Genomic DNA, 27,304 nt, shown 5'->3' with positions numbered 1-27,304 from the left:
AAGCAGCTCTTCATAATTACAGAAAATTCCTGGATGTCATGTCTTTAAAATTACACCCCGTAAGTACAAGTGTTCATAAATCTGATGTTTGTAAATCAGGGGATCTCCTGTGTCAGGCGGCTGGCTATCCTGGACTTGGTAATGAAATAATGAGGCAGATTTAATAAATGATCTCAATTGCGATCCCCTAGGAAGTAATCACCATATCAGAATAGAATTCAATTTTCAGTTTAAGAGCGAGTTTAACTTAAATATGGGGAAATACAATGAAATGAAGTTGGAGTTTTGTGAATTGGGCAGCAGGAGTGATAGATGTTTAGGTAAGTAATTCATGACTGTCAGCAAAAAAAATCTTTAAGGAAGAAAGATTCTGAGCTGTATAAACCAAACATGATTCACCAAGAAAGGAGAGTACCAACTTGAAAGAAAAAGCATGTAAAGCAAAAGTCAGTGATAGTCCCAAGAACTGGAATAAATTCAAATTCCAGCCAGAGGATTAAAAACAAACTGAGGGCAAACTAGCACAGAATATAAAACTGACAATAACAACTTCTTTAAAAATATTTTTAAGAAGAGGTCCGAGTGAACATTCTATAATACTAAAGAATACTGGAGAGGAATTAAGTACTCTCACCAGAGAAGTAGTATTATACAAATTAATGGTGCAGGTAAGACCCCCTGGCCCTGATAGCTTACGTTACTCTGTTCCTAAAAGAGTTGCTACAGAAATGGTTGTAGATTTCCAAAAATCCTTAGATTCTGGAAAAACACCAGAAGATTTGGAAACTGCCAATGACACCCTGATTCAAAAGGACAGGGGGAAAAAGTGAGTGAGTAACTATAGAGGAATATGAACAGTTCACAGATATACTAATAAACACTGTACAACGTGGATACAGACCTTTTGTTGTAGTTGTACCAGCCTCCGCCACTTCCTCTGGCAGCTCATTCCATGCATGCACCACTCCCTGCATGAAAAGACTTGGGATGCTAATGGATTGTTGGCCCTTGTTGGGAGTATAGGTGCCGATGAGTCCACACAGCTGGAATACTGTGACAGTTTTGGTTCCCTTATTTAAGGAAAGCTTTATTTCATTGGAAGCAGTTCAAAGAAGATTCACCAGGATGATCCTAGTATAGAGGAACTGTCTTATCAGCAAAGGTGAAACAGCTTTGGACTCGTTCCTAAACTCCAATGTAATCACCTCGCATTGAAGTGTATCAGATTCTTAAGGAGCTTGATAGGATAAATGTTGAGAAGGTGTTTTCCCCTCATGGGGGAGCATCGGACAAGAGGGCATCGTCTCTGGACAAAGAGGCACCAGTTTAGAGACGAGGAGGAATATCTTCTGAAGCTAATGACTTCACAATACTGAAGGTGGTCAAGTTCTGCTGGAAATTTATTACCCTGTGCTCTTTTTGAACATACTTTCTCTGATAATCTCATCTAATATAGTTTGTATTTAAATGTGAATTAATTTCTTGTTTTTAATTGATGGAAATAGGACAAGGTGTAAAGGATATAGAACAAAGCCAGGGGAACAACAGAGGTTGCAATGGCATGTTTATAGGAATTTTGCAGGAAGTCAGTGTTTCCTCGAATGAAATTTACTTCAAAAATAAAGTTTTGTATTCATAACCAGTAGCTGTTTTAATGAGACATAAATGAGTTCACGTTAAGAATATCTTGTCCTTTTGTTCCCTATTTATTATCCAGTTTGTGACTCTTACAAGGTTCTCTACTTCAGACTTTTAGACACTTTTAGGACACACTGGAAAAAGGGTACAGGAATTGAAGCTAATAATAAGGATTCTGGCTTCAGCATGAACTTCAGGCAGACTGCCCAGGATCAGCACATATCTGGAGGCAGGATCACATGATGGATAAAAGAGCTGCTGTCACATGTTTCAATGTATTAAAAATCATTTGATCCTAGAACAAATTACACAGCTAGCAACACAAACATGGGTGAGTGCAAGAGGTCACAGGCTCCAGCACACAATGGAGAGTGTCCCTTTCCTTGGTGAGTCTCTCACCTTGGTACAGTAATAGGTGTGCCAGTCCCTCTATTCCAGTTGAACATTAACAGTGCTGAGTGCTTCAACAGCCCAGCGTGGGTATTGCTCTTTACTTCCATACATTCGCTTCATGAACTGCTGAATGAAGACTGGAAATTGTCCCTGCCGAATACTCTCACGAATTGAGCACATCAGGTTCAACTGTAAAACACAATTAAATGCTTTTAAAAGTATTGTTCCAACTCCAAGACACCTGCGAGGAGCATGAAATGATGCAGCATGGTTGAGCCAGATGTTCTGGGTATTCCCAATAGTGCCAACATTACAAGGATAGGGAAGCAGCTAGGCTTCCTCTTTAGAACATATAAATACAAGTAGGGTAAATGCTCTTTATTGTAAACTAAACCTCAATACTCATGATTAATCAAGCCTCCTGCACCAAAGAGTCAGTAAACTGGCAAAAGTGAAAAAAAATAGCAGACACCAAGTGCATTGGTGCTGCTTGCTGGACAGCACAAACATACCACAGCTGAGGCAGGTGCACCATGAATGTTTGAGTCACAGATGTACAGCACGAAAACAGACTCTTCAGTCCAACTTGTCCAGGCCAACCAGATATCCCAACCCAATCGAGTGCCAGCACCCAGCTGTTAACCCTCCAAACCCTTCCTATTCATATGCCTATGCAGATACCTTTGGTCCAACTCGTCCATGCTGACCAGTTATCCTAATTTTGCCAGCATTTAGCATCTATTCCTCTACACCCTTCCTATTCATATATCCATTCTGTTGTCTTTTAAATGTTGTAATTGTACCAGCCTCCACCACTTCCTCTGGCAGCTCATTCCATATACACACCATACTTCATACACACCCCACCCTCTGCATGTAAATGTTGCCCCTTAGCTCTGTCAAAAAATGTTTCCCTTCCCACTCTAAACCAATGCCCTGTAGTTCTGGTCTCCTCTCTCACCAGGGAAATATATTGTCTATTTACCCTATCCATGCCCCTCATGATTTTATAAACCTCGAAGGTCACCCCTCAGCTTCTTGATGCTCCAGAGAAAACTGTCCTAGCCTATTCAACCTCTTCCCATAGCTGAAATCCTCCAACCCTCTTTACTTTTTTTTGTAGTATTGAGTTCGTATTTAACTGAAATCTGCAGTTTAATTTCTGATGTTTCAGATTTAAGCAGAGTTTTAAACAAGGTCTCCACTGCAAATACATTTAGACTTCATTAAAGTAGCTGAAGCAGGTTTCTCTCTAGCTGGGTCAGCTAAGCCTTCTGTGTTAAAAGCATAGAAAACTATCATCTTAGTGCTTGCTTACAAGACCACTAAGAGTTGGGGGAGGAAAAGGAAAGAGGTTCTCCTCTCAAGTATTTCAGCATCTAAGAATTAAGTCTTCCTCTACTAGAGGGGAAGCTGCTAGTTATCTGAAGGCTGCTCATTACTACCTCAAAAGAATTCTAGCAGATTTGTCAGGCATGACCTCCCCTTGATGAAACCATGGAGGCGGCAAACCAGGCATCATCCAGGAGGTGGAGAAGTCGGCGTTTTGGGTCCTCCCGAAGAAGGGTTACGCCCGAAATGTTGACTTCTCCATTTCCTGATGCTGCCTGGTTTGCCACCACCATGGTTTCATCAAGGGGAGGTCATGCCTGACAAATCTGCTAGAATCCTTTAAGGTAGTAATGAGCAGGTTAGACTAAGGAGAGCCAATGGATGACTTCAAGACCAATGACAAGATGCAGCACAGGAGGTTACTGAGTAAGGTACTCATGGTGTTAGAGGCAAGGTACTAGCGAGGATAAAGTTATCTGGCAGGAATTTGGGATAAGAGGAACCTTTTCAGAATGACAGCCAGTGTCTTCTCCACTTCTTGATGCTGCCTGGCTTGTGTGTTCTTCCAGCCTCCTGCTTGTCTACCCTGGATTCCAGCATTGCAGTTTTTTTTTTGTCTCTAACTTAGTTATCTGGTGAGTTCCTGGTAAATGACCATGGTATGTTCTATTCCACAGGTTTAAATAGTATAGCAATTGGTGGCAATGTTAGTAAAATATCTAAAACCTCAGTAAACATAACTATTCATAATTTTGATCAATTATGTTTGAACACTATGTTAGGGTGAATGATGTGTCAGAATTACAATATGAGAGACCTCCTAACATACCTTGTTTGATCCAGGGCTAATGTACTTACAGTAGGAGTTTACAGCTTAAGCTCAGAGTTTATTAGCTGGAGACTGAATTATAGGCTCAGTGATACTTCAGGAAGTTACTGAAATCATTGTACCAGGAGACTGACAACATTTGTTCAGTTTGCAGGGACAGGAGTAAGAGATTGTGAGTGAGGCATGTAAAGGGACTCAGAGGGCAGGAGCATCACTCTTTACAATTGTCAATATGAGGTTCCTTCAGCTTGTTTGAACATGGGTGCTGTAGGGTGGATGAGTTAAATGATCATGGAACCATGGGACAGGAAGTTATCCAAGTAGGAGGAACAACAAGGAATTTAATGTAATGAGCAGCTGTATGGTCAGAGGGACTGACACTGTTCCATGCAGCAGGCTGTCAGTCCAAGGCAACTGATCTACCCAAGACCAGGGTTCAGGACATCTAGGCAGGACCAAATTAAGAAACAATCTCTTGAACTATTATATGAGCCATATGAAAATTTTAATTCGGCAAATCAGACGAGAGATAAATGCATGACTCAGACTGGTGTGGGAGAAGTGGATTCTGGTGCGAGGGGCACCCGCACTGGGGAAGTTGGGATCTATACTGATGGGCAGTCTCCACTTGAACTGTGCAGAGACCAGTGTTCTTGCCTAACTAGGGAAGTCGAGAGTATTTTAAAAACAATAATGAGGGCAAGGATTTAGGAAGATGTACACAGCCAATGCCAAACAAAAAGGTATTAACATTGGAAATGATCTGAGTAGGTAGGGGTTTGAGTTATAATAAAAGTAGCCATTAAAAATAGGAGAAACTCAGCAGGTCTGACAGCATGTGTGGAAAGAGAAAGGGAGTTAATGTTTCAAATCCATTACAATGACTCTTGAATCTGCAGTGGTTGGGTTGTGATGTAAGGTGTAAAATTTATCTATATTAATATTTATTTTGGGGTTTGGCTTTAAGAAAGTGGCACATGGGTTCTGTTCTGTGTCTGAAGAGGTTAATGATTAACTTGCATTTCTGAAGTGATCATTTCTTTTAAAAGGCAGAGTTTGTGCAGGCTTATTCGAATTTATTTACATTTGAGAGCAAAGTAAACAACATATTGCATTAGGCATTCAGATGGAACATTTCGGGATGTTTTGAGGGGCCCGCTTAAGGAAAATATGAGCAGGCTGACAAAAAATGTTTGGGTTTCATTTTCACAGATCTTAGAGGTTTTGCCTGACGCTGGACACGTCTGGTACAGTGACTATTATCTGCTTCAATTTTGCATTGTGAGAGAGGAGTGTGCGTCCAAGATTATATTTTAAACTTAAATAAGGGCAACTAAGTAAATGTGAAAGCATAGCTGGCCAAAGTAACATGACAAAGTATGTTAAAAGATAGATCAGAAATGAAGTGGTAGATATTTAAGAGGATATTTCAAATTGAACAGAATAGATACACTCGAATGAGTATAAAATCTTTCCTATGATTAACTATAATAGGTTAAAGACATTTCAAACTTAAAGAAGAAGCATACAAATTACAAAGATAGGAGGCAGGTCAGAAGAATGGACAGAATATTAAAAACAACAAGCACAACTGAAAAATCAAGAAAGAAAAATTAGTGTGGAAGAGAAGGCTAGCCAGGAATAAAAGAACAAGCTAGCACAACTTTCTGTAAATGTATGAAAAAGTGCACAGAGTTAGACTATTGCTCCTATAAAAGGACAATCCAAAGGAGTGCTAAAGGAAGTAAGGAGATAGCAGATGAAGTGAACAGGTATTTTCCATCAGTCTTTCCCACAGAGAATGCATGTAACATCCCAGAAGCAGCAGAAGATAATACATGGCTTGGAAAGGTGGACACTAGGAAATTGTTTCCATTAGGTGAGGAGACTAGGACCCGTGGACACAGCCTTAGAATTAGAGGGGGTCAATTCAGAACAGAAATGCGGAGACATTTCTTCAGCCTGAGAATGGTGGGCCTGTGGAATTCATTGCCGCAGAGTGCAGTGGAGGCTGGGACGCTAAATGTCTTCAAGGCAGAGATTGATAGATTCTTGATGTCACGAGGAATTAAGGGCTATGGGGAAAATGCGGGTAAGTGGAGTTGAAATGCCCATCAGCCATGATTGAATGGCAGAGTGAACTCGATGGGCCGAATGGCCTTACTTCCACTCCTATGTCTTATGGTCTAAATCATGAAATGGAAGGAGGAACTCAAATGACAAATCAGACAGGGAAATGGTCCTGAATAAATGAAGCTGTGGTCCCATGTCCAGCTCCTGAGCAGGACCGAGCAGAGAGCATCCTGGGAAGGGAAGTGATATAAAAACTTACTTTGGAGGAGGAGCTGAGTGGGAGTGAGCAGAAAGCAGCCTGGGAAGGCTGTGATTTGATTGGCTCATAGGGAGTATGCTAAATTTGAATCTGTGTTAAATTGAATCATCTCAAAATTATTGGTCACAATTTGCGTTCTGATTGAGAAAATAAGCAGAGATATAAAATGTTAAAAAATTTAAGAACAAATTCAAAACTAATTAAATAAAATAAGGATGAAGTGTCAGTTGATGTATTGTTTCTGCATAGTGTGAGAACTGTTGGATTCCATTGTGGTTCCTAGTGACCGTGTCTGTTGTAAATGTTGGTTGCTGGAAGAACTTCGACTCAGAGTCAATGAGCTGGAGTCGGACCCTCAAACATTATGACACACCAGGGGAGGGTGGGTGTAACCTGGACACTGTTTCAGGACAGTCATAGACCTTGGACTAACTAACTCAAATTCGGTCAGGGACAGGAGAGTGTGGCTGTGAGTGAGGCACAGAGGGATCCAGCAGACAATTGGAGGAGCCTCAGCCCTGTCCTTGTCCAACAGGTTCAAAGGTTTTGCTCCCAGTGTGGATAGAAATGGGGACTGCAGGGAGGATGAGCCAACTGACCACAGCACCATGGTGCAGGGAGCCACTCACATCAGGAGAGAGAAGAGAAATGTTGTTGTAACTGGGAATAGTATAGTTAGGGGCATAGATACTGTTCTCTGTGATCAGGATTTAGAGTCCCAAAGGTTGTGTTGCCTGCCTGGTACTTGAGCTGCAGAAGAACTTGGAGTGGGAGGGTAAAGATCCAGTGGTCGTGGTCCACGTAGGGACCAACGACATGGACAAACTAGGGCAGAGATTCTGCTAAAGGAGTATGAATAGCTAGGACCTAAATTAAAAATTAGAATCAAAAAGGTAATCTCTGGATTACTACCTGAGCCAGGAATTTATTGGCACAGAATTAATAAAATTAAGAAGGGAAATGCATGGCTTAAAGATTGGTGTGGGAGAAACAGGTTTGAATTCATGGGACATTAAAACCAATACTGGGGAAAAACGGACCTGTTCCAATTGGACAGTCTTCATTTGAACCGTGCTGGGACCAGAATCTGAGCAAATTGCAAAACCTGGGCTGTAGACAGGGAGGTGGGGGGCAGTTATGGGGGAAATTAGAAAAGCCGAAGGTAAGAGTGCAGAACTCAGGAGAGGTTCTTAAAGTCTCCAGCACAGATACAAATAGGATAGTGTGTTTGGAAAGGGTTAGCAATCAAACATCAAGCACAAACCAATGATAATCATTGGGACAGTTAATACAGGACTGAAGGTGTTATATCGGAATTCATGCAGAATAAGGAATAAGGCAAATGAGCTTGTGGAGCAGTGTCAGAATTGGCAAGTACAACATGGTGACCCTAGAATCCATGATGAAGAATGAGATTTCTGAATACTTGGTAAAATAGGGCAAAGTCAGCATGGTTTCATCACCGGGAGGTCATACCTGACAAATCTGCTGGAATTCTTTGAAGATGTAATGAGCAGGTTAGACTAAGAACAGCCAATGGATATTATTTCCCTGGACTTTCAAGAAGACCTATTACAAGTTGCTGCACAGGAGACTACTGAGTAAGATAAGGGCCCATGGTGTTCAAGCAAGATACTAGCACAGATAGAAGCTTGGCTGTCTGGCAGAAATTTGGGATAAAAGGGTTCTTTTCAGGATGGCAGCCAATGACAAGTGGTGTTCCACAAGGCTCAGTGTTGGGACCACAACTTCTCACTTTATACATTAACGAACCAGATGAGGCTAAGTTTGCAGACGATACAAAGATAGGTAGACGGATAAGTAGCATTGAGGTGGGAGGGAGGCTGCAGGAAGGATGTACTGGCCCTGGAGCATGTTCAAACGAGATTCATAAGAATGCTCCCAGGAATGAAAAGCTTAGCATGTGAGTAACACGTAAGAACTGTGGGTCTATACTCGATAGAGTTCAGAAGGATATGGGGGGATCTAATTGAAACATACAGAATACTGAATGGCCTGGCCGGAGATGATGCTGGGAAGATGTTTCTATTGACAGAGGAGACTATGACCCGAGGGCACAGCCTTAGAGTAAAGGGAAGACCTTTTAGAACAGAGATAAGCCAGAGAGTGGGGAATTTATGGAATTCATTGCCACAGAAGGCTGTGGAGGCCAGGTCATTGAGTATATAGAGATAGAGAGGTTCTTGAATGTCAAGGGGAGAAAGCAAGAGAATGAGGTTGAGAAACTTACCAGCCATGATTGAATGGCAGAGTAGATTTGATGGGCTGAATGGCCTAACTTCTCCAATTTCTTTATAGGTTTTGTTTTAAAAAGTGACTGGTGAGAGTGTTGATCCATTGGTTTTAATTTTTTTTTAAATTCCTAGATTCATGGAAGTCATGTTTAACTGATCTGATGGAACACATACTGTGGAAAAAGGGAAACCAGTAGAAATATTGTACTTGTAGAAGGTATCCTGATAAAATATCTTAACAAAGGTTACTGCAGAAAGTTTATTGTGTAAGGGGGAGCATATTGGGATGGACAGAAGATTGTCTTGCTTCCTCTGAGCAGACAGTCAGCAGAAATAGTTCTTTTCTCAGAATGACAAGATGTAATGAAAGATATGCCCCAGGATTAGTACTGGCCCTCAACTGTTTACAATTTATGTAAATGATTTGAATAAAGGGACGGCAGAAGGTACATGGTGTCATCAGCAAATTGAGCAACAAAGATAGATTAGAAAGCAAGGTGTAAACACAGAGGTAAGGAAGCCTCATCAAAATAAACATCGGTTGGATTGAGTGGACAAAGATCCGACAGATGAAGTATCATGTTAGAAAATGTAAAATTATCCATTTTGGCAGGAAGAATAAAAGTGCATTGTTTAAATGGTGAAATCACAGAGGGATCTTCATGCCCAAGTGCTTAAATCAAAGCACAAAAACATATCAAAGACAGGTACAGCACGTGTAAAATGCAGAGTAAAGCTCCTTCTACTCCTTTCAATTTAAAGTAAAATTTTCTCTACAGTGTCTCCGTCAAACACTCCCAGGTCAGGAACAATGCAGGGCTAGATACAGAGTAAAGCTCCCTTTACCCTTTTAAACTGAAAGTAAAGCTCCATCTACTCTCTCAAACAGAGTAAAGCTCCCTCCTCACTGTCCCTATCTAACAGTTTCAATACAGGTACAGCAAGGGGTTAAATATAGAGTAAAGCACGCACTACACTGTTCACATCAAACTCTCCCAGGATAGGTACAGCACGATGTTAAATATAAAGATAAGCTCGCTCTTCTTCAACTGAAAGTCAAGACTCCTCGTCACCCTCCTGATGAAACAATCCAGACATGTCCAACATAGGGTGAGATAGAGTACAGCTTCCTCACCTGGTAGGCAATGTTGTGGATGGTGATGTGATGGAGGGCAGCAGTGTCACTCCTGAACAGGGCGTGTAGATATGCTCGAGTGTACCTGACAAACATAGGACAGCAGGTTAGACGGCAACCCCTCTGACACCAATACCACCAACAATATTGCTGGCTTTCTGCAAAATTCTGGCACCAACATCGCTGTTCCCCACAAAGGCACCACTGAGCAAGTGCTGGAAATGGGATTAGAATAGTTAGGTGGTTACTTTTAATTGGTGCAAATTCGATGGGCCTTTACGACTCTCTACCTGACTGGAATAACAGCCCTCAATAATTTGTCACAGTTGCCTCCTCTCCATGTTACGCCCACACAAGGAATTCCACAACGGAGAGCATCACAGCAGAATTTAATCTTGTTGCACCCGATTACCACACAGATATAGTTTTCTTTGCTGTATTTTAACTAGTATTTAAATAAACTGCATTTTCTTTAATGTTGAGTAGTTTGACCTATCAAATTGCATCTGGAACACAACACTTGACATTAAATTTTAAAAGTTAATTTCCTAAAGTATTTCGAGAGGGTCTGGTCTGCTCCAGAACAAGTGCCACATCCACAAACATTCATTCCTTCCACCAATGCTCTGTAGCACCACTGTACTTAATCTCCAAGATGCACTGCAGAAATTCACCCAAGGCTCCTTTGGCAGCACCTTCCAAACCTATGACCATCTGGATGATGTGCAAGAGTTTTCTATTCCTAACTCGGGGATAATGGCTAACTGCATTACCTTCAAAGCTAAAAGACAGATACTTCATCCACAGTAATAAAGATGTCCAGCAGTTGATCTGAGATGATAAGAAGGATCAGCCATCTTTCCTACCTCTTACACGTCGGACAGTCGCAATCCTCATCGATGGGTTTGAAATCCTTGGCATACTGCCTGTTTTTCAGTTGCAGAGATCCCCAAGGAACAAGTGCGGACCCAAATCGCTGAGAAATCAGAGGGGAGAGATTAGACTGCAGTGTTGAAGCAGGTAAGTAACAGCATCTTCAGTGACAAGGCTAGCAGCTCAGAGATGACCTAAAGCCCCATAATGGGTTGAACATCATTCCTGACTCTGGCTTCCCCCTATCCTAAAAACCAGTGCACAACTAACTGGAAAGTCCCAACAGCCAGATCCGAAATATTTACCAAGACAGGTGAAGCAAGAGTGACCACTCTTGACTTTGAAGCAGCATTTGAACAAGTACACATCAGTTAATTTGTTAATTAGTGATTGTTAGAGTATCTATTATTCTGTTACATTTTCCAATAGAATTAAGTTATTCCAACTTGTTCTTTGCTATATTTTAACTATAGTATTTAAATAAACTGTGTTTTCCTTAATGTTGAGTAGTTTAACCAATCAAATTACATCTGGGACACAGCACCTGACATTAAATTTTAAAAGCTAATTTCCTAATGTATTTCGAGAGGGTCTGGTCTTCTCCAGAACAAGTGCCACATCCACAAACATTCATTCCTTCCACCAATGCTCAGTAGCACCACTGTACTTCACCTTCAAGATGCACTGCAGAAATTCACCCAAGGCTCCTTTGGCAGCACCTTCCAAACCTATGACCATCTAAAAGGACAGGGACAACAGATACATAGGAACACCACCATCTGCAAATTCTTCTCCAACGCACACATCATCCTGACTTGGAAATATGTCACCATTCCTTTTCTGTCAATAAATCAAAATCCTAGATCTCCGTCCATGACAACAGTATGATTCTACCTGCACAACATGGACTACAGCCATTCATAATAATCCTCAAGGGTATTTCAGGGTAGGCAATAATGATGGTCTAACCAGTGATACCCACATCTCATGAACATATTTAAAAAGAATCATTTAGCTTGAACTTTTAACTGAGCTAGCAGAGATGATATGATCCATTCTCAGTTTCTCTCTGCCAATCTCATGCAGCTTAAATTCATAGTTATTCGTTTCTAGATAGACCTCCTGTTACACCATGCAAAATTGCTCCATTCAACTCCAAACCACATCCTTTAGAGGTTTCTCCTGCAGATCCTGAACACTGTCTGGGCAGAGATCATTCTCTCCCCATGCCAACACATGAAAACAATACCTGCTTCACACAATTCTGTAAAAATATGCTCTTTGAACAGAAACACTGACATAATCACATCTGCACATCTCAAAGGATTCCATGTCCAACTGGGCAGGTTTGCCAATGCTACAAATGAAAGAATTTGAAGACCTAAAGAGGCAGGACCAGAAGTCAGCTATTCAGGCCATTGAGTCAGCTCTACCATTCAATGAGATCATCACTGAGCAGATAATCCTCAACTCCACATAACCATTACGAATTAAAAGTCTGCCGCTCTCAGCCTTTTATATACACAGTGACGCAGGCTCAGGAGCTCTCCGGAGTAAAGAATTTCACAGACTCACTAGCCTCAGACAAAAATCTTCTTCTTCTCTGTCTTAATGGGTAATTCCTTACTCCGAGATTAGGTCCTCTGGTCCTAGGGAGAAACAACCTTTCCAAATCTACTGTTAAGTCCTCTTAGAATCTTGTACATTTCAGTCAAGTCTCCTCTCATTTTTCCAAACTTCAATGAGCACCATCCAGCTACTCAACCTCTCCTCAAACATCCCTCCAAACTCGGAATCTGCCTTGTGAACAAAGAACAGCAAGACAACATGCTGCCTTTCTAAACCAAACATCTTTTGCCTCGATGTTGTCCATATCCCTCTGTTCCCTACCTATTCATACATCTGTCACCACCTCCTCTGGCAGCACATTCAGGCACTTACCACCCTCTGTGTAAAAACACTTGCCTCACATTTCCTTTAAACTTACTCCTTTTACCTTAAGCCTGCGTCCCCTAGTATTTGGCATCTCTACTCTGGGAAGAAAGACTGACTACCCACATTATCCAGGCCTCTCATAACTTTGTAAACTTTTATCGGGTTGTCCCCTATTCTTCAACATTGAAGTGGCAACAAAACCAGTTTGTCCAACCTCCCCTCATAGCTAATCCCCTCCAAACCAGGCAACATTCTAGTAAACCATTTCTGTACCCTCTCCAAAGCGGGCACAACCACCTGGCAGTATGGCAACCAAGACTGTACACAATATTCCAAATGTGGCCCCATTAAAGTTCTATACAAGTGCAACATGAGTTGCCAATTTTTATACTCTACGCGCTGACCAATGAAGGTAAGCGTATTGTTTACCTTCTTTACCATCCTATCCACTTGTGGAGCTGCCACTTTCAGGGAACTGTGGTCCTGGATGCCTAGATCCCTCAGTATGTTGGTGCTAATAAGGGTTCTGCCATTTCCCATTTGTGCATTAACCCCCAGTATTAGATCTTCCAAAATACATCACCTCATTTGTCCAGATTAAGCTCGATCTGCTATTTCTCCACCCAGGTTTCCAGTTTATCTATATCCTGCTGTATCCTCTGATAATCCTCCTCACTATCTGCAGCTCCCCAACCTTTGTGTTGTTCACAAACTTACTAATCAGACCAGTCTAAATCATTTATACATGAAACAAACAACAGGGGTTCCAGCACGGATCTCTGTAGAACACCACTGATCACAGATCTCCAATCTAAAAAAGAACCTTCCACCATACTCTGTTTATAAACAATCCAGTTCCGTATCCATCTTACCATCTCACCGGGGATCCCATATGACTTCACATTTTGTATTAGTCTGCCATGAGGGACCTTGTCAAACATCTTGCTAAAGCCCAGATAGACAATATCTACTAGTAAAAAGTGAGGTCTGCAGATGCTGGAGATCAGAGCTGAAAATGTGTTGCTGGTTAAAGCACAGCAGGTCAGGCAGCATCCAAGGAACAGGAAATTCGACGTTTCGAATTTCCTTCCTGATGAAGGGCTCTGGCCCGAAACGTCGAATTTCCTGTTCCTTGGATGCTGCCTGACCTGCTGTGCTTTAACCAGCAACACATTTTCAGACAATATCTACTGCCCTGCCCTCATCAATAATCTTTGTCACTTCCTCAAAAACCTCAAATGTTTCCCCACACAAAGCTACGCTGCCTATCATTAATAAGTCCATATTTTTCCCAAATGTAAATAAGCCCTACTCCTAAGAATCTTCTCCAATAATTTTCCTACCACTGATGTAAGGCTCACGAGCCCTGTAATTTCCTGGATTACCCCCACTGCCCTTCCTAAACAAAGGAAAATTGTTGGCTACTGTCTAGTCTTCTGGGACCTCTCCTGTGACTAAAGAGGATACAAAGGTCCCAGCAATTTCTTCACCTGCAATTCTCAGCGTTCTCACACAGACAAGTCCATAGGACCTGACTGGAGCTATCTAAATGCATTTGAAATCATGCAGCGCTTTCTTTTTTTAATACTGACATGCCCAGAATATCAACATTCTTCTCCAGACTAACGTCCTTCTCCTTTGTGAATACCGACGCAAAGTTACCTTTGTTAAAGATCTCACTCACTTCCTCCTCCTTTACCCTTCAGTGCACCTATTTTTTCCCTGGCCAACTTCTTTTTCCTTATATGTATAAAACACCTTTCCTTAATCCTGTTTGCCAAAGACATTTCACGGCCCTTTTAACTTCCTAATTCCATACTTGTGTTATTTCCTGCAGGCTCTGCCCGCCTTCAGTTTCTGAAACCTTACATATACCTCTTTTTTCTTTTTGACTAAGCTCTGAGTTCCTCTGGTCATCCACGGTTCCTGAATCTTGCCATCCTTATCCTTCATTGTCACAGGAACATGCTGGTCATGAACACTTAGCAACTGGCCTTTAAAAGATCCCACATGTCAGATGTGGATTTACTCTCAAACAGCGGCCCCAGCATACATTCTCCAGTTTCTGTCTAATGTTATGGTGGTTAGCTTTACCCCAATTTAATACTCTCATCCAAGGACCACTCTTATCCATAAGTAACTTTAAATTTACAGAATTATGGCCACTGAAACTTCGATCACCTGGCTGGGCTCATTCTCCAATACCAGGTCTAGTATGACCCCTTTCCTAGTTGGACTATGTGCACATTGTTTTAAGGGATCCTCCTGGATGCACTTAACAAATCCCCCCTCATCCAAGCCCCTTGCACTAAGGAAATCCCAGTCAATACAGGGGGAATTAAAATCACCCATCACAATAATCCTGTCTTTTTACATTTTTCTATAATCCACCCATCTATCTGTTCCTCTATCTCCCGCTGGCTGTTGGGAGGCCTGTAGTACAACGCCATTAAAATGACTGCATCCTTCCTATTTGAGTGTTCCCCATTTGGCCTTGCTGGATGAGTCCTCCCGCAGTACGGCTGTGAACTTTCTCTTGATTGCATCCAATGCCAGGAGATTTTTCCTGAGGTAACAGGACCAAAACTATTCACAGTATTCTAGGTGTGTTTAGATAGTGCTTATAACAAGGCTTCCCTAATTTTTTTACTCCCTCTCCTTCATTCAATTTATCTTCCCTGAACTTGAATGCTAGCTTTTTGTGACTCATGGGGAAGAATCCCCAAACTCCACAATGCTGCAGCTTTCTGCAGTCTTTCTCCATTTAAATAATATCCAGCTCTTCTATTCTTCCTGCTGAAGTGCATAGACTCACATTTTCCCATCCACTTAATCTCTCAAAATCCCTCTAGATACTCTATCGGTCGTCCTACTTTTGTATCATCTGGAAACCTGGCAACAATACATTATCTTGCTTCGTCCAAGTCATCAACATACATTGAAAAATAACTTTGCCCCAGAACTGATCCCTATGGCACTCCACCAGTTAGAAACGTCACTGAATACCCAGAATTCTTACCGCTGTCCGTGTGGGAAACACACAATCAAACATGTCACAACCCAGAGCCACACAAACCACAAGATCTGTTGCATATCTGGGGATGAAAGAGAAGAACAGAGACCGTAAATAAACATTGTGCAGTTGTATGTCTTTAGGCATCACACTGCCATCTACTGGTGTATGCACATGGTGACAAGGTGGGTACAAAACATTGGGAGATTCATAACAACCAAAACGATACCTCCTCCTTCGCACTCCACATAGAGACAGACAGAGATTGTGTGCAATACAGACAGACAGAGGGTGGGCACAGCATAGACAAACAGAGCAACACAGAGGAACGGGAGCCGCAGCATAGACAAGCAGAAGACACAGATAGAGGGTGAGCACAGCATAGATAAATGAGTACCCCACTCCCATCAGGTAGCGTGGCTTCTCTCGTGGGAGATGCTCTGTGCTGAGTGTCACCATTCTCCAGAAATTATCCTTCTCTTCCCCGCCACTCAGTCCCCCAATGGCAAATCCAGAGACATCACGCTTAATCATCTCTGAAATCATAAAGCAAACAGAAAAGTGTTAAGAAATGCAGTGACCAGTAATAGGCTGAGAGACAGCAAAGCCAATGACTCCAAGACCCTGTCTATTCACAATTTATATCTGGGGTCCTGATCTACAGGCTTTGCTGAAGTGATGCTTTTCCTAATGAGAACGCTGCTTCTCAATCATCCTTCTCCATACACTTTCACTAGTTTGTAGGAGGCACAGGGTGACTGGCTCACATGCATAAATGTTAATTAAAAATCACAGTTCATAGTAACATATGAGGGAAAATAAACTGACTATCTTCAGGTTTGAGATACTCAACAGCTCCTCCACTTCTGAAAATCCAACAAATTCTGACTGAACACTCTCACCCCAATTTGTTTAGGTACTTAGGAGCCAATCACATTGTTGTTGGCAGGCAGAACACCATTCCACAGACCAATCAGCTACTTGTTACTGGCTGAATCTCCACTCATACACAGCCACGTGGCTCCAGCTCATCTGTAAGGAGTCTTTCCCTACACTTGATTCTACAGCAGAGTAAACAGCATTTACAATTAGCTTCAGGTAACTTGTTTTCTAACATGCAACAACCCTTCCAAAAACCTTTGCATTCAAAATAGTTATTTTCTCAACAGAAAAAGCACAAACAGAAAATTAAGAAGATATGGTCTTCACTGGAGGGAAGAAAATGCCAGGGAATCACAGTTTCATAGCACCAGTTGACAGGATCCAATGACATTACCTTTTTGTTATCCAAGATCTTTTCCAGATTCTTTCAATTATTTGCAGAACACAAAGGGTGTTTTATACCCTAATTGTAAAGCCTTTCACTTATTAGTTATGGGCAACAGCAACTGGCTGTCGTCCTGTCTTTGGTTACTTCACTGCAAAGGTTGATTGGGAGGGGGGGGGAAAGAGAGACAGACAGACAGAGAGAGAGAGAGAGAGAGAACTCTGTGTTGCTGCAGCCTGAAGTTTCTCTCCCTGTAATGTAACAAATTGATCGCCTTCCCAGAGCCAATCGGGGCGGTCGTCATGCTGATGATGTCGGACTTCCAACTGCACAAACCAATCAGCAACTATCTTACTCTGCACACGTCCCTGGTGCCATGGCATCTAATACATCTTCCCCCAGTGATTAAACCAAGCAGCACTGTAAACACAACTTTCAATGAGTTCCAGTCACTAATTTTTAAAAAGTACTTCCAGTTTCCTTAGTTTAAAACAATCCTGTTCCTATTTTCATCCATAATCCAAAATAATAGAAAAATTAAAAAGTGTGGTTTTTACATAAGACAGAAGAGGTTTTCCAGCTAATATCATAGATCAGCAGAAAAGTGGAGATCTACGTCGCACCTGTCAGACATTTCTTACGCAGTTCAGCATCCAGGCCGCCCTGAATAATAGCAAACAGATTCTGTTGCTCAGGGTTCTTATTTGCTGCAATGCAGCGATCCAACCAGCGAATAGACCTAAGAGACACCAATATAATTACTGTCACTCAATATAACAGACAGGCACAGACTCAAGGAGAGAGAGAGTGAGAAAGATGGTGAAAAAGACAGAAGTGGAGGGAAGCAGAAGGACAGAGATGGGAGAGAGAGAGAGAGAGAGAGACTGGGAGGTAGAGAGAGAGAGAGACTGGGAGGTAGAGAGAGAGAGAGAGAGAGAGACTGGGAGGTAGAGAGAGAGAGAGAGAGAGACAGGGAGGTAGAGAGAGAGAGAGAGAGAGAGAGAGACAGGGAGGTAGAGAGAGAGAGAGAGAGAGAGAGACTGGGAGGTAGAGAGAGAGAGAGAGAGAGAGAGACTGGGAGGTAGAGAGAGAGAGAGAGACTGGGAGGTAGAGAGAGAGAGAGAGACAGGGAGGTGTAGAGAGAGAGAGAGAGAGAGAGACTGGGAGGTAGAGAGAGAGAGAGAGAGAGACAGGGAGGTAGAGAGAGAGAGAGAGAGACTGGGAGGTAGAGAGAGAGAGAGAGAGACTGGGAGGTAGAGAGAGAGAGAGAGAGAGAGACTGGGAGGTAGAGAGAGAGAGAGAGAGACTGGGAGGTAGAGAGAGAGAGAGAGAGACTGGGAGGTAGAGAGAGAGAGAGAGAGAGAGACTGGGAGGTAGAGAGAGAGAGAGAATGGGAGGTAGAGAGAGAGAGAGAGAGAGAGAATGGGAGGTAGAGAGAGAGAGAGAGAGAGAGAGACTGGGAGGTAGAGAGAGAGAGAGAGAGAGAGAGAGAGAATGGGAGAGAGAGAGAGAGAGAGAGAGAGACTGGAAGGTAGAGAGAGAGAGAGAGAGAGAGACTGGGAGGTAGAGAGAGAGAGAGAGAGAGAGAGAGAGACTGGGAGGTAGAGAGAGAGAGAGAGAGAGAGACTGGGAGGTAGAGAGAGAGAGAGAGAGAGACTGGGAAGGATAATAGATCACAGTATGGAAAGAGTCAGGATTCGAATCAGGTACAGCTGATAAGGAGACAACTAAGAAAAGGGGAGCAGTCAATATTGGACTGAGGGTACTGTACTTAAACACACACAGTGCTTGAAATAAGGTAAATGAGCTTGTATCACAGATTAAAGTTGGTGAATACGATGTTGTTAGTATCAGAGGTGTAGGGGCTCGGGGATAGAAATAAGAAAGAAAGTTTCCTTGTCAGAAAGAAATGAAATTAAATCAACAGCTAGAGGCAACATAGGTCAGAAGGCCATGGGTCAGGCTGAAGAACCACAAAGAAATCTACAGGCATCCTAGTAGAGTCAGGTGTGGGGCAGAAAATAAATCTGGGGAGATAGAAAAGGTATTAAGAAGGGCACTATTACAATAATCATGGGGGGACTTCATACTGGTGGACTGTGGAAATCAGGTTGGAAAAATCAGCAGATCCCAAAAAAGGAATTTGTAGAAATATCCACAAAATTTCTTTTTGGAGCAGCTTGTGATAGACTCACAAGGGAACGGGCAATGCTGGATTTGATGTGTAATGTGGAAGACTTGATTAAGGATCTTAACGTGAAGGAACCTCAGTGGTAGTGGCCATAACAAGATAGAATTCACCCTGCAGTTTGAGGGAGAATATTGAATCAGATGTAGTGGTGTACTATTGAGTAAAGGCAACTATAAAGACAGGAGGGAGGAGCTGTCCAGAGTTGATTGGCAGAGAAGACAGCAGAGCAGCAATGGCAAGAGTTATGTATAATACATTAACAATCCAGATAAAGGAACCTAGGGCAATGCTCATAAACTTATAGATTACAAAGGTAAGTGGGGAGGCAGATAGTGTTGACGAGGCAGGGAGGCTGCAGCAGGACCCGGTCAGACTTGGAAAGTGGACAAAGAAGTGGCAGATGGAGTACAATGTGAGAAAACGTGAGGTTTTGCACTTTGGTAGGAAGAATAGAGGTGTAGGCTATTTTCTAAATGGGAAAAGGCCTCAGGTATCTGAAGCACAAAGGCACTAAGCAGTTATAGTTCAAGATTCTCTTAATGTTAACATGTAGGTTCTGTTGGCAGTTAGAAAGGCAAATGCATTGTTAGCATTCATTTTGAGGGGGCCTGAATTCAAAACCAGGAATGTACTGCTGAGGCTGTATAAGGCTGTGGTCAGATTGCATTTGGAATGGTTTAGCAGCAGCTTTGGCCTATATGTGAGGAGTTACATAAAAATGATCCTAAGGATGAAGGGGCTTGTCAAATGAAAGCAGTTGAGGGTTCCGAGTCTGCATTCAATGGAGTTCAGAAGGATGATGAACTGGGAGAACTGGGTGGGGGGGGGTTGGGAGGTCATTGCATTCCTAAGACACCTGGATACAGTAGATGTGGACAAGATGGTTCCAATAGTAGCAGAGGCTAAGACACCAAGAGCACACCGAAAGGATACCCCATCTAACCAAGATGAGGAAGAATTTCTTCAGCTGCAGGGTGGTGAATCCATGGAACTCTCTGCCACAGAAAGCTGCAGAAGCCAAGGCACTCAAGACAAAGATAGATTGTTCTTGATTAGTAAATCCTTATGGGAGGGAGGGAGGGCACTGTTAGTGAGTGTCGGTTTTGAAGGAATTACTGGAGGCTGAGCTATGTGACACTAACACTTATGAATGCATCATTCTCACCAACCTGTACATGGCTTCCTCAACTCTCGGCCCCGACACTGTGCTGCTCACAACATCGTCCAACTGCATCATGATGTCTGAACCTAACGCAGCATTGATAGAAATATAACAATTAGGAACGACGGAAACACTGCACGCACACTTCCCGCACAACCCTGACCGAACGTACACTCCCCCTTCACCATAACCGTGCCCACATTACCCTTGCATTTGCCCACATGCCCTCCCTCGACCTCCCCACCCACACCCGCCCCCTCCCCAACCCATCCCTGCCCCTTTCCCCATCCCCTCCCTCCACCTCCCTTCCCCAACCCTCCCCAACCCCCCCACCAACCCCCACCCCGCTCCCTTCACGAGCCCCACCCTATTGCAATCTCTCGCCTAGCTGAACACAATCTCAACCACATGCTCCCCCGACCTCCACCCCAACTTTTGCAACCCCACACCTCCTCAGCCTTCTTACGGCTATACCTGACTATTGTATTAGGATTAGGATTAAACACTGGTTACCAAGAGCATTCTGTATTTCAATCGATTTTTCAGGTGTCAGAAGAATTTCCTTTCCATCATAAGGAGAAGAGAATCGTACTCCTTGTTCTGTTACTTCAGCCAATTCCACTAAAGAGACCATCTGAAACCCACCACTGTCCTGCAGGGAGAAGGATACAAAACAGCAGACTCTCAAAATATCCAGGAGAAGACCAAGCCAAACAACCATATTCAGGGCATGCAATTCTGGGATCCTATCAGGTTTGCACAAGGAGGTATTTAATATCAGCGAGTAGCTAACCAGTACAAAATAGGAGGATTCAGGGTCGCCCTATACACACAGTATATGAAAACTGAAGGACTTTTTGAATCAGAAAGAAGGGTTTGGTTTGTACAACAGACTGATCGTTATTTGAGTGCGAGTGTGAGTGGTGTCATAGACTTATTGATAGATTGATCATTGCTGTTAGCTTATAGATTCATAGAATTTTACAACAAAAAGGGCCTTCAGCCCATTATTTCTGGCCAGTCGCCAAATATCTGACGACACTAGTCCCATTTCCAGTACATGGCCCTCAACCTCATATTCATCTAAATACTAAGGGGAAACATTTCTTCTGGTCTATCAGACTGATGACCCTCACCTTTGTCCACCTATGGGGTCGGGGTGGTGCATTGGTAATGTCACTAGGCTACTATCCAGATCCCCAGGTTAATGTTCTGAATCCCACCACGGCAGCTTGGCTGATTTGGATTCAATAAAAAAAATCTGAAAATAACAAGCTTATCAAATGGTGACCATGTTACTATTGTCAATTGTTGTGGAAACCCGGAGATAAAAGATCTAGAACAGCATAAAACAATTTGAATCACAAATATCCTTTCAGGAAAGGGATCCGTCTCCACGTGTCTCCAGACGCACAGCAATGCGGTTGATGGCGCCACTGATGCCCGCATCCTATGAACAAATAATAAAAACCCTTCATCCCCTCATTCTTCTCTGTTTTAAGGAAAGCAACCCCAGCCTTTATGGACACTCCTCATAAGGTGAACCGCTCCATCCCAGGCAGCATCCTGAAAACCTCTCTAGTGCAAACACATCCCTCCAATAGCGTTGTGACTGCACATAATACTCCAGCTGCGACCTAACTAATGTTTATACAGCTCCTTGATCAAAACCCATGTGCCTTCTTAACCAGGAGAAAGTGAGTTCTGCAGATGCTGGAGATCAGAGCTGAAAATGTGTTGCTGGAAAAGCGCAGCAGGTCAGGCAGCATCCAAGGAACAGGAAATTCGACGTTTCAGGCATAAGCCTGATGAAGGGCTTATGCCCGAAACGTCGAATTTCCTGTTCCTTGGATGCTGCCTGACCTGCTGCGCTTTTCCAGCAACACATTTTCAGCTGCCTTCTTAACCACCCTATCTACCCTTCCCGATTCCTTTCAGGATGTACGTACATGCACATATTGGTCCCTCTAATCATTACCCAGAGAATGGTGGCTGTGTGGAATGCTCTGCCCTAGAGGGCAGTGAAGGCCCAGTCTCTGGATTCATTTAAGAAAGAGTTGGATAGAGCTCTCAAAGATAGTGGAATAAGAGTTATGGAGATAAGGCAGGAAGAGGATACTAATGAGGAATAATCAGCCATGATCATATTGAATGGCGGTGCAGGCTCGAAGGGCTGAATGGCCTACTCCTACACCTATTGTCTATTGTCTACTACCGAGGCTCCTACCATTGCCTTGTTAGTCCTCTCAAAACACATCACTTCACACTTTTCAGGACTGACCCTCATTTGTCACAGTTCTGTCCATCTGATTAGTCCGTGTATATTGACCTGAGGTCTAAGGCTTTCCTCCTGCATTGTTCACCCTGGCCACTTACAGAAGTTTGGGAAACATCTGGATCTGGGCATTTATCTCATAATGCTGCTAAAAGCTCTTCCCTCTCAATTGTAACTTGCTGAAGTTCACTCAAGATTTCTTTCCTGATTTCAACACCTTCTCTATCATGGTTGTCCTTCTCTAAAGATGATTGCAGAATTCAGGACGACAGAAAGGAAAATGAACCCTAACCCCATCGCTGTGAATGGATATCTCAAACAATTTGTATGCTCCAAAAACAAAAGGCTCAAAAGGACAAACATTTCCCCTGATTGAATATTTCCGTTGCATACTCACAGTTAGAAGCGCTCTCTTCCAGTTCATAAAACCATGCAGCCCATTGGCTTTGGAGATAAGTTCTGGCCCCTGGAGAGAAACATACTTTAGGAATAAATGCCTGGAGATCCCATACAATGGATGACCAACACATGGAACAGCAAGATCCCAAATACTGAACAGTGGACCCTACCCCCAACACCAGACCCTACTCTCCACCCCCCCCCCCCCCTCACCGGGCACGGGCGCGCCCCCCCCTCCTCTCACCGAGCGCCCCCAGCCCCTCCCCTCACCGGGCGCGCCCCCAGCCCCTCACCGGGCGCGCCCCCAGCCCCTCCCCTCTCACCGGACACGCCCCAGCCCCTCCCACCCCCACCGGGCGCACCTCAGCCCCTCCCCCCATCCAGGCGCGCCCACAGTCCCTCCCTTCCCCCCCACCGGGCGCACCCCCAGCCCCTCCCTTCCCCCCCCACCGGGCACGCACCCAGCCCCCTCCTCCTCTCACCGGGCGCGCCCCCAGCCCCACCCCCATCACCGGGCACGCCCCCGCCTCCTCCCTCCTCCACACCGGGCGCGCCCCCAGCTCCCGCCCCCCCCTCACCGGGCACGCCCCCGCCTCCTCCCTCCTCCACACCGGGCGCGCCCCCAGCTCCCGCCCCCCCCCTCACCGGGCGCGCCCCCAGCCCCCGCCCCCCCCCTCACCGGGCGCGCCCCCAGCCCCCCCCCTCACCGGGCGCGCCCCCAGCTCCCGCCCCCCCCTCACCGGGCGCGCCCCCAGCTCTCCCCCCCCCTCACCGGGCGCGCCCCCAGCTCTCTCCCCCCCCCCCCTCACCGGGCGCGCCCCCAGCTCTCTCTCCCCCCCCCTCACCGGGCGCGCCCCCAGCTCTCTCCCCCCCCCCTCACCGGGCGCGCCCCCAGCTCTCTCCCCCCCCCTCACCGGGCGCGCCCCCAGCTCCCCCCCCCCTCACCGGGCGCGCCCCCAGCTCCCCCCCCCCCTCACCGGGCGCGCCCCCAGCTCCCCCCCCCCCTCACCGGGCGCGCCCCCAGCCCCCCCCCTCACCGGGCGCGCCCCCAGCTCTCCCCCCCCCCTCACCGGGCGCGCCCCCAGGTGGTAGGTGTTCCCGAGGAGGATGCTGCAGCCCAGGGCCTCGAGCTGCCTCACGGCGATGCCTTTGAGGGTTCCCTGGGTTCCCACCGGCATAAAGACCGGGGTCTGCAGCTCCCCGTGCGGCAGCTCCAGCTGCAGCAGCCGGGCCCGGCTCACCGGGCACTCCCGGCGGCTCAGGACCCGCAGCGGGGCCGAGGCTGAGGCTGGGCCTGGGGCCGGGGACATGGCGGCGGCGGGAGCGGGAGCGAGCACCGCGCGCGGGCACGCCACCACCACCCTATAGGCTGCATCCTATAGATTATCGTATAGACTCCGTGTTAAAGTGTACTCTCCATTACCATGTCCATATAGACTACACACTATCATATAGATTAGCGTTGGGCTGTGTGATATATGGTATAGATTACATGCTATAGATTATCATATATCACAGCAGGAGTAGACCATTCGGCCCTTCATTATGATCATGGCCTGTTCCCGCCATTCTCACCAAATAATGTGGTAAACCTTCGCTGCACTTCCCCAACAACAAGACCATCCTCCCTCAGATAATGAGATCAAAACTGCTCAATATTCCAGGTGTGGTCTCACCAAAGCCCTCTACAATCACAGCAAGACATACCTGCTCCCGCACACTTTATACTCTCAATCCCTGCTGTCCATACCTATCACATATTCCCTTCTTTATTTTGACCAAAACCTCAATTTCTCTTGTCATCCAGCATTCCCTGTACCTATCACCCTTGCCCTTCACCCTAACAGGAACATACTGTATCTGGGTTTTTGTCTCTGAGATTTTGGGTGATGGGCTAATCTCTACGATACTGGTGATATGGGAATTTCTCTGATCTTGAATGATATGGGAATTGCTCTGATATTTCAACAGAAAGAAGGTATTTGCCAAGAATGGACAGCTGGGATCAAGTGAATCCCTCGAGAGGTATAAGGGAAGTAGGAGTATACTTATAGAGTATTACATTACTTACAGTGTGGAAACAGGCCCTTCGGCCCAACAAGTCCACACCAAACTGCCAAAGTGCAATCCACCCAGACCCATTCCCCTTATCCCTAACACTATTGGCAATTTAGCATGGCCAATTCACCTAACCTGCACATTTTTGGATTGTAGGAGGAAACCAGAGCACCCGGAGGAATCTCACGCAGACACGGGGAGAATGTGAGACAGCAGTGCTAACACTGTGCCACTGTGCCGCCCGCTAGTCATAGAGATGTACAGTATGGAAACAGACCCGTCGGTCCAACCCGTCCACGCCAACCAGATATCCCAACCCAATCTAGTCCCACCTTCCAGCACCTGGCCCATATCCCTCCAAACCCTTCCTATTCATATACCCATCCAAATGCCTCTTAAATGTTGCAATTGTACCAGCCTCCACTACTTCCTCTGGCAGCTCATTCCATACACGTACCACCCTCTGCATGAAAAAGTTGCCCCTTAGGTCTCTTTTATATCTTTCCCCTCTCTACTCAAGAGGGAAATCAGGAGGGCAAGAAGGGAACATGAGGTAGCTTTGTCAAATAGGGTCAAGGAGGATCCAAAGAGATTCTATAAATAGACTAAAGGAAAAGAGTAACTAGAGAGAGAATATGCTCCTTAAAGATATACAAGGCCATCTATGTGTGGAACTGCTGGAGATGGGTTAGATACGAAGCGAGCTTTTCACATCAGTATTTATTGTGGAGAATGATATGGAAACTAGAGAACATGGAGAAATAAATAGTGAAATATTGAAAAGTGTCCATATTACAGTGGAGAAGGTGCTGGATGTCTTAAAACACTTAAGGGTGCATCAATCCCGAGGACCTGCTCAGGTGTATCCCAGAACTTTGTGGGAAGTTGGGAATTGATTGCTTGCCCCTTACTGAGATATTTGTTTCATCAATAGCCATAGGTAGGTGCCACAAAACTGGTAGGTAATTAATGTGGTGTCATTATTTAAGAAAGGTGGTAAGAAAAGGCTAGAGAACTACAGACCAGTGAGCCTGACATCAGTAGTGGGTAAGTTGTTAGAGGGAATTCTGAGGAACAGAACTTACAACACATTTGGAAAGGCATGAGCTATTTAAGGATAGTCAACATTGCTTTGTGCTAGGGAAATCGTACCTCACTAACTTGATAGAGTTTTTTGAAGAAACAACAAAGAAGAGCGATGAAGGCAGAGTGGTGGATATTGTCTATATGGACTTCAGCAAGGTTTTCAACAAGGTTCCACATGGTAGGCTGCATAGCAATGTTAGATCATATGGAATTCAGAGAGAGCTAGCCATTTGGATACAAATTCGCTAGAACATAGGAGACAGAAACTATGGAACTATGTGGAAATCTTTCTGATTTTGGATTTTATGGCAATCTTGCTGATTTTGGGATGAATGACGAAATCTCACTGGGCAGCGAAGAGCGTCACCTCAGATTACAACAGGATCTTGATCAGATGGGCCAATGGGCTGAGAAGTAGCAGACAGAGTTTATTTCAGATAAATGTGAGGTGCTGCATTTTGGGAAAGCAAATCTTAACAGGACTTATACACTTAATGGTAAGGTCCTAGGGAGTGTTGCTGAACAAAGAGACCTTGGAATGCAAGTTCATAGCTCCTTGAAAGTGGAGTCACAGGTAGATAGGATAGTGAAGAAGACGTTTGGTATGCTTTCCTTTATTGGTCAGAGTATTGAGTTCAGGAGTTGGGAGGCCATGTTGCAGCTGTACAGGACATTGGTTAGGCCACTGTTGGAATATTGCATGCAATCCTGGTCTCCTTCCGATGGGGAAGATGTTGTGAAACTTGAAAGGGTTCAGAAAAGATTTACAAGGATGTTGCCATGTTTGGAGGATTTGAGCTGTAGGGAGAGGCTGAACAAGCTGGGGCTGTTTTCCTGGAGCGTCAGAGGCTGAGGGGTGATCCTTATAGAGGTTTACAAAATCATGAGTGGCATGGATAGGGTAAATAGGCAAAGTCTTTTCCCTGGGGTATGGGAGTCCAGAACAAGAGGACATAGGTTTAGGGTGAGAGGGGAAAAATATAAAAGGGACCTCAGGGGCAACTTTTTCACACAGAGGGTGTGGTGGAGCCTGGCACAAATGCAACATTTAAGACACATTTGGATGGGTATATGAATAGGAAGGGTTTGGAGGGATATGGGCCGGGTGCTGGTAGGTGGGAGTAGGTTGAG

At 44.6% G+C, this 27,304-nt stretch overlaps 1 protein-coding gene across 1 annotated transcript; it reads right to left on the bottom strand.

Annotated features, from left to right (window-relative positions):
• Window positions 1-1,625: 1,625 nt before the first annotated feature.
• Window positions 1,626-24,355, bottom strand: qtrt1 (queuine tRNA-ribosyltransferase 1). Its single transcript, XM_060854906.1, has 10 exons — window positions 24,100-24,355; window positions 23,028-23,096; window positions 20,869-21,007; window positions 20,363-20,441; window positions 17,626-17,741; window positions 16,133-16,271; window positions 15,742-15,817; window positions 10,781-10,890; window positions 9,915-9,999; window positions 1,626-2,220 (listed from the first exon to the last, which is right to left on the bottom strand). The coding sequence occupies exons 1-10, from the start codon at window positions 24,337-24,339 to the stop codon at window positions 2,068-2,070; spliced, it is 1,206 nt and encodes a 401-aa protein (XP_060710889.1). The 5' UTR covers window positions 24,340-24,355; the 3' UTR covers window positions 1,626-2,067.
• Between the last annotated feature and the right edge of the window lie 2,949 nt (window positions 24,356-27,304).

This window comes from Hemiscyllium ocellatum, chromosome 45 (assembly GCF_020745735.1).
Source record: "Hemiscyllium ocellatum isolate sHemOce1 chromosome 45, sHemOce1.pat.X.cur, whole genome shotgun sequence".
Lineage (NCBI taxonomy): Eukaryota > Metazoa > Chordata > Chondrichthyes > Orectolobiformes > Hemiscylliidae > Hemiscyllium > Hemiscyllium ocellatum.
Note: the sequence above shows the minus strand (reverse complement) of the source record. Positions and strands in the feature narration are given on the sequence as shown.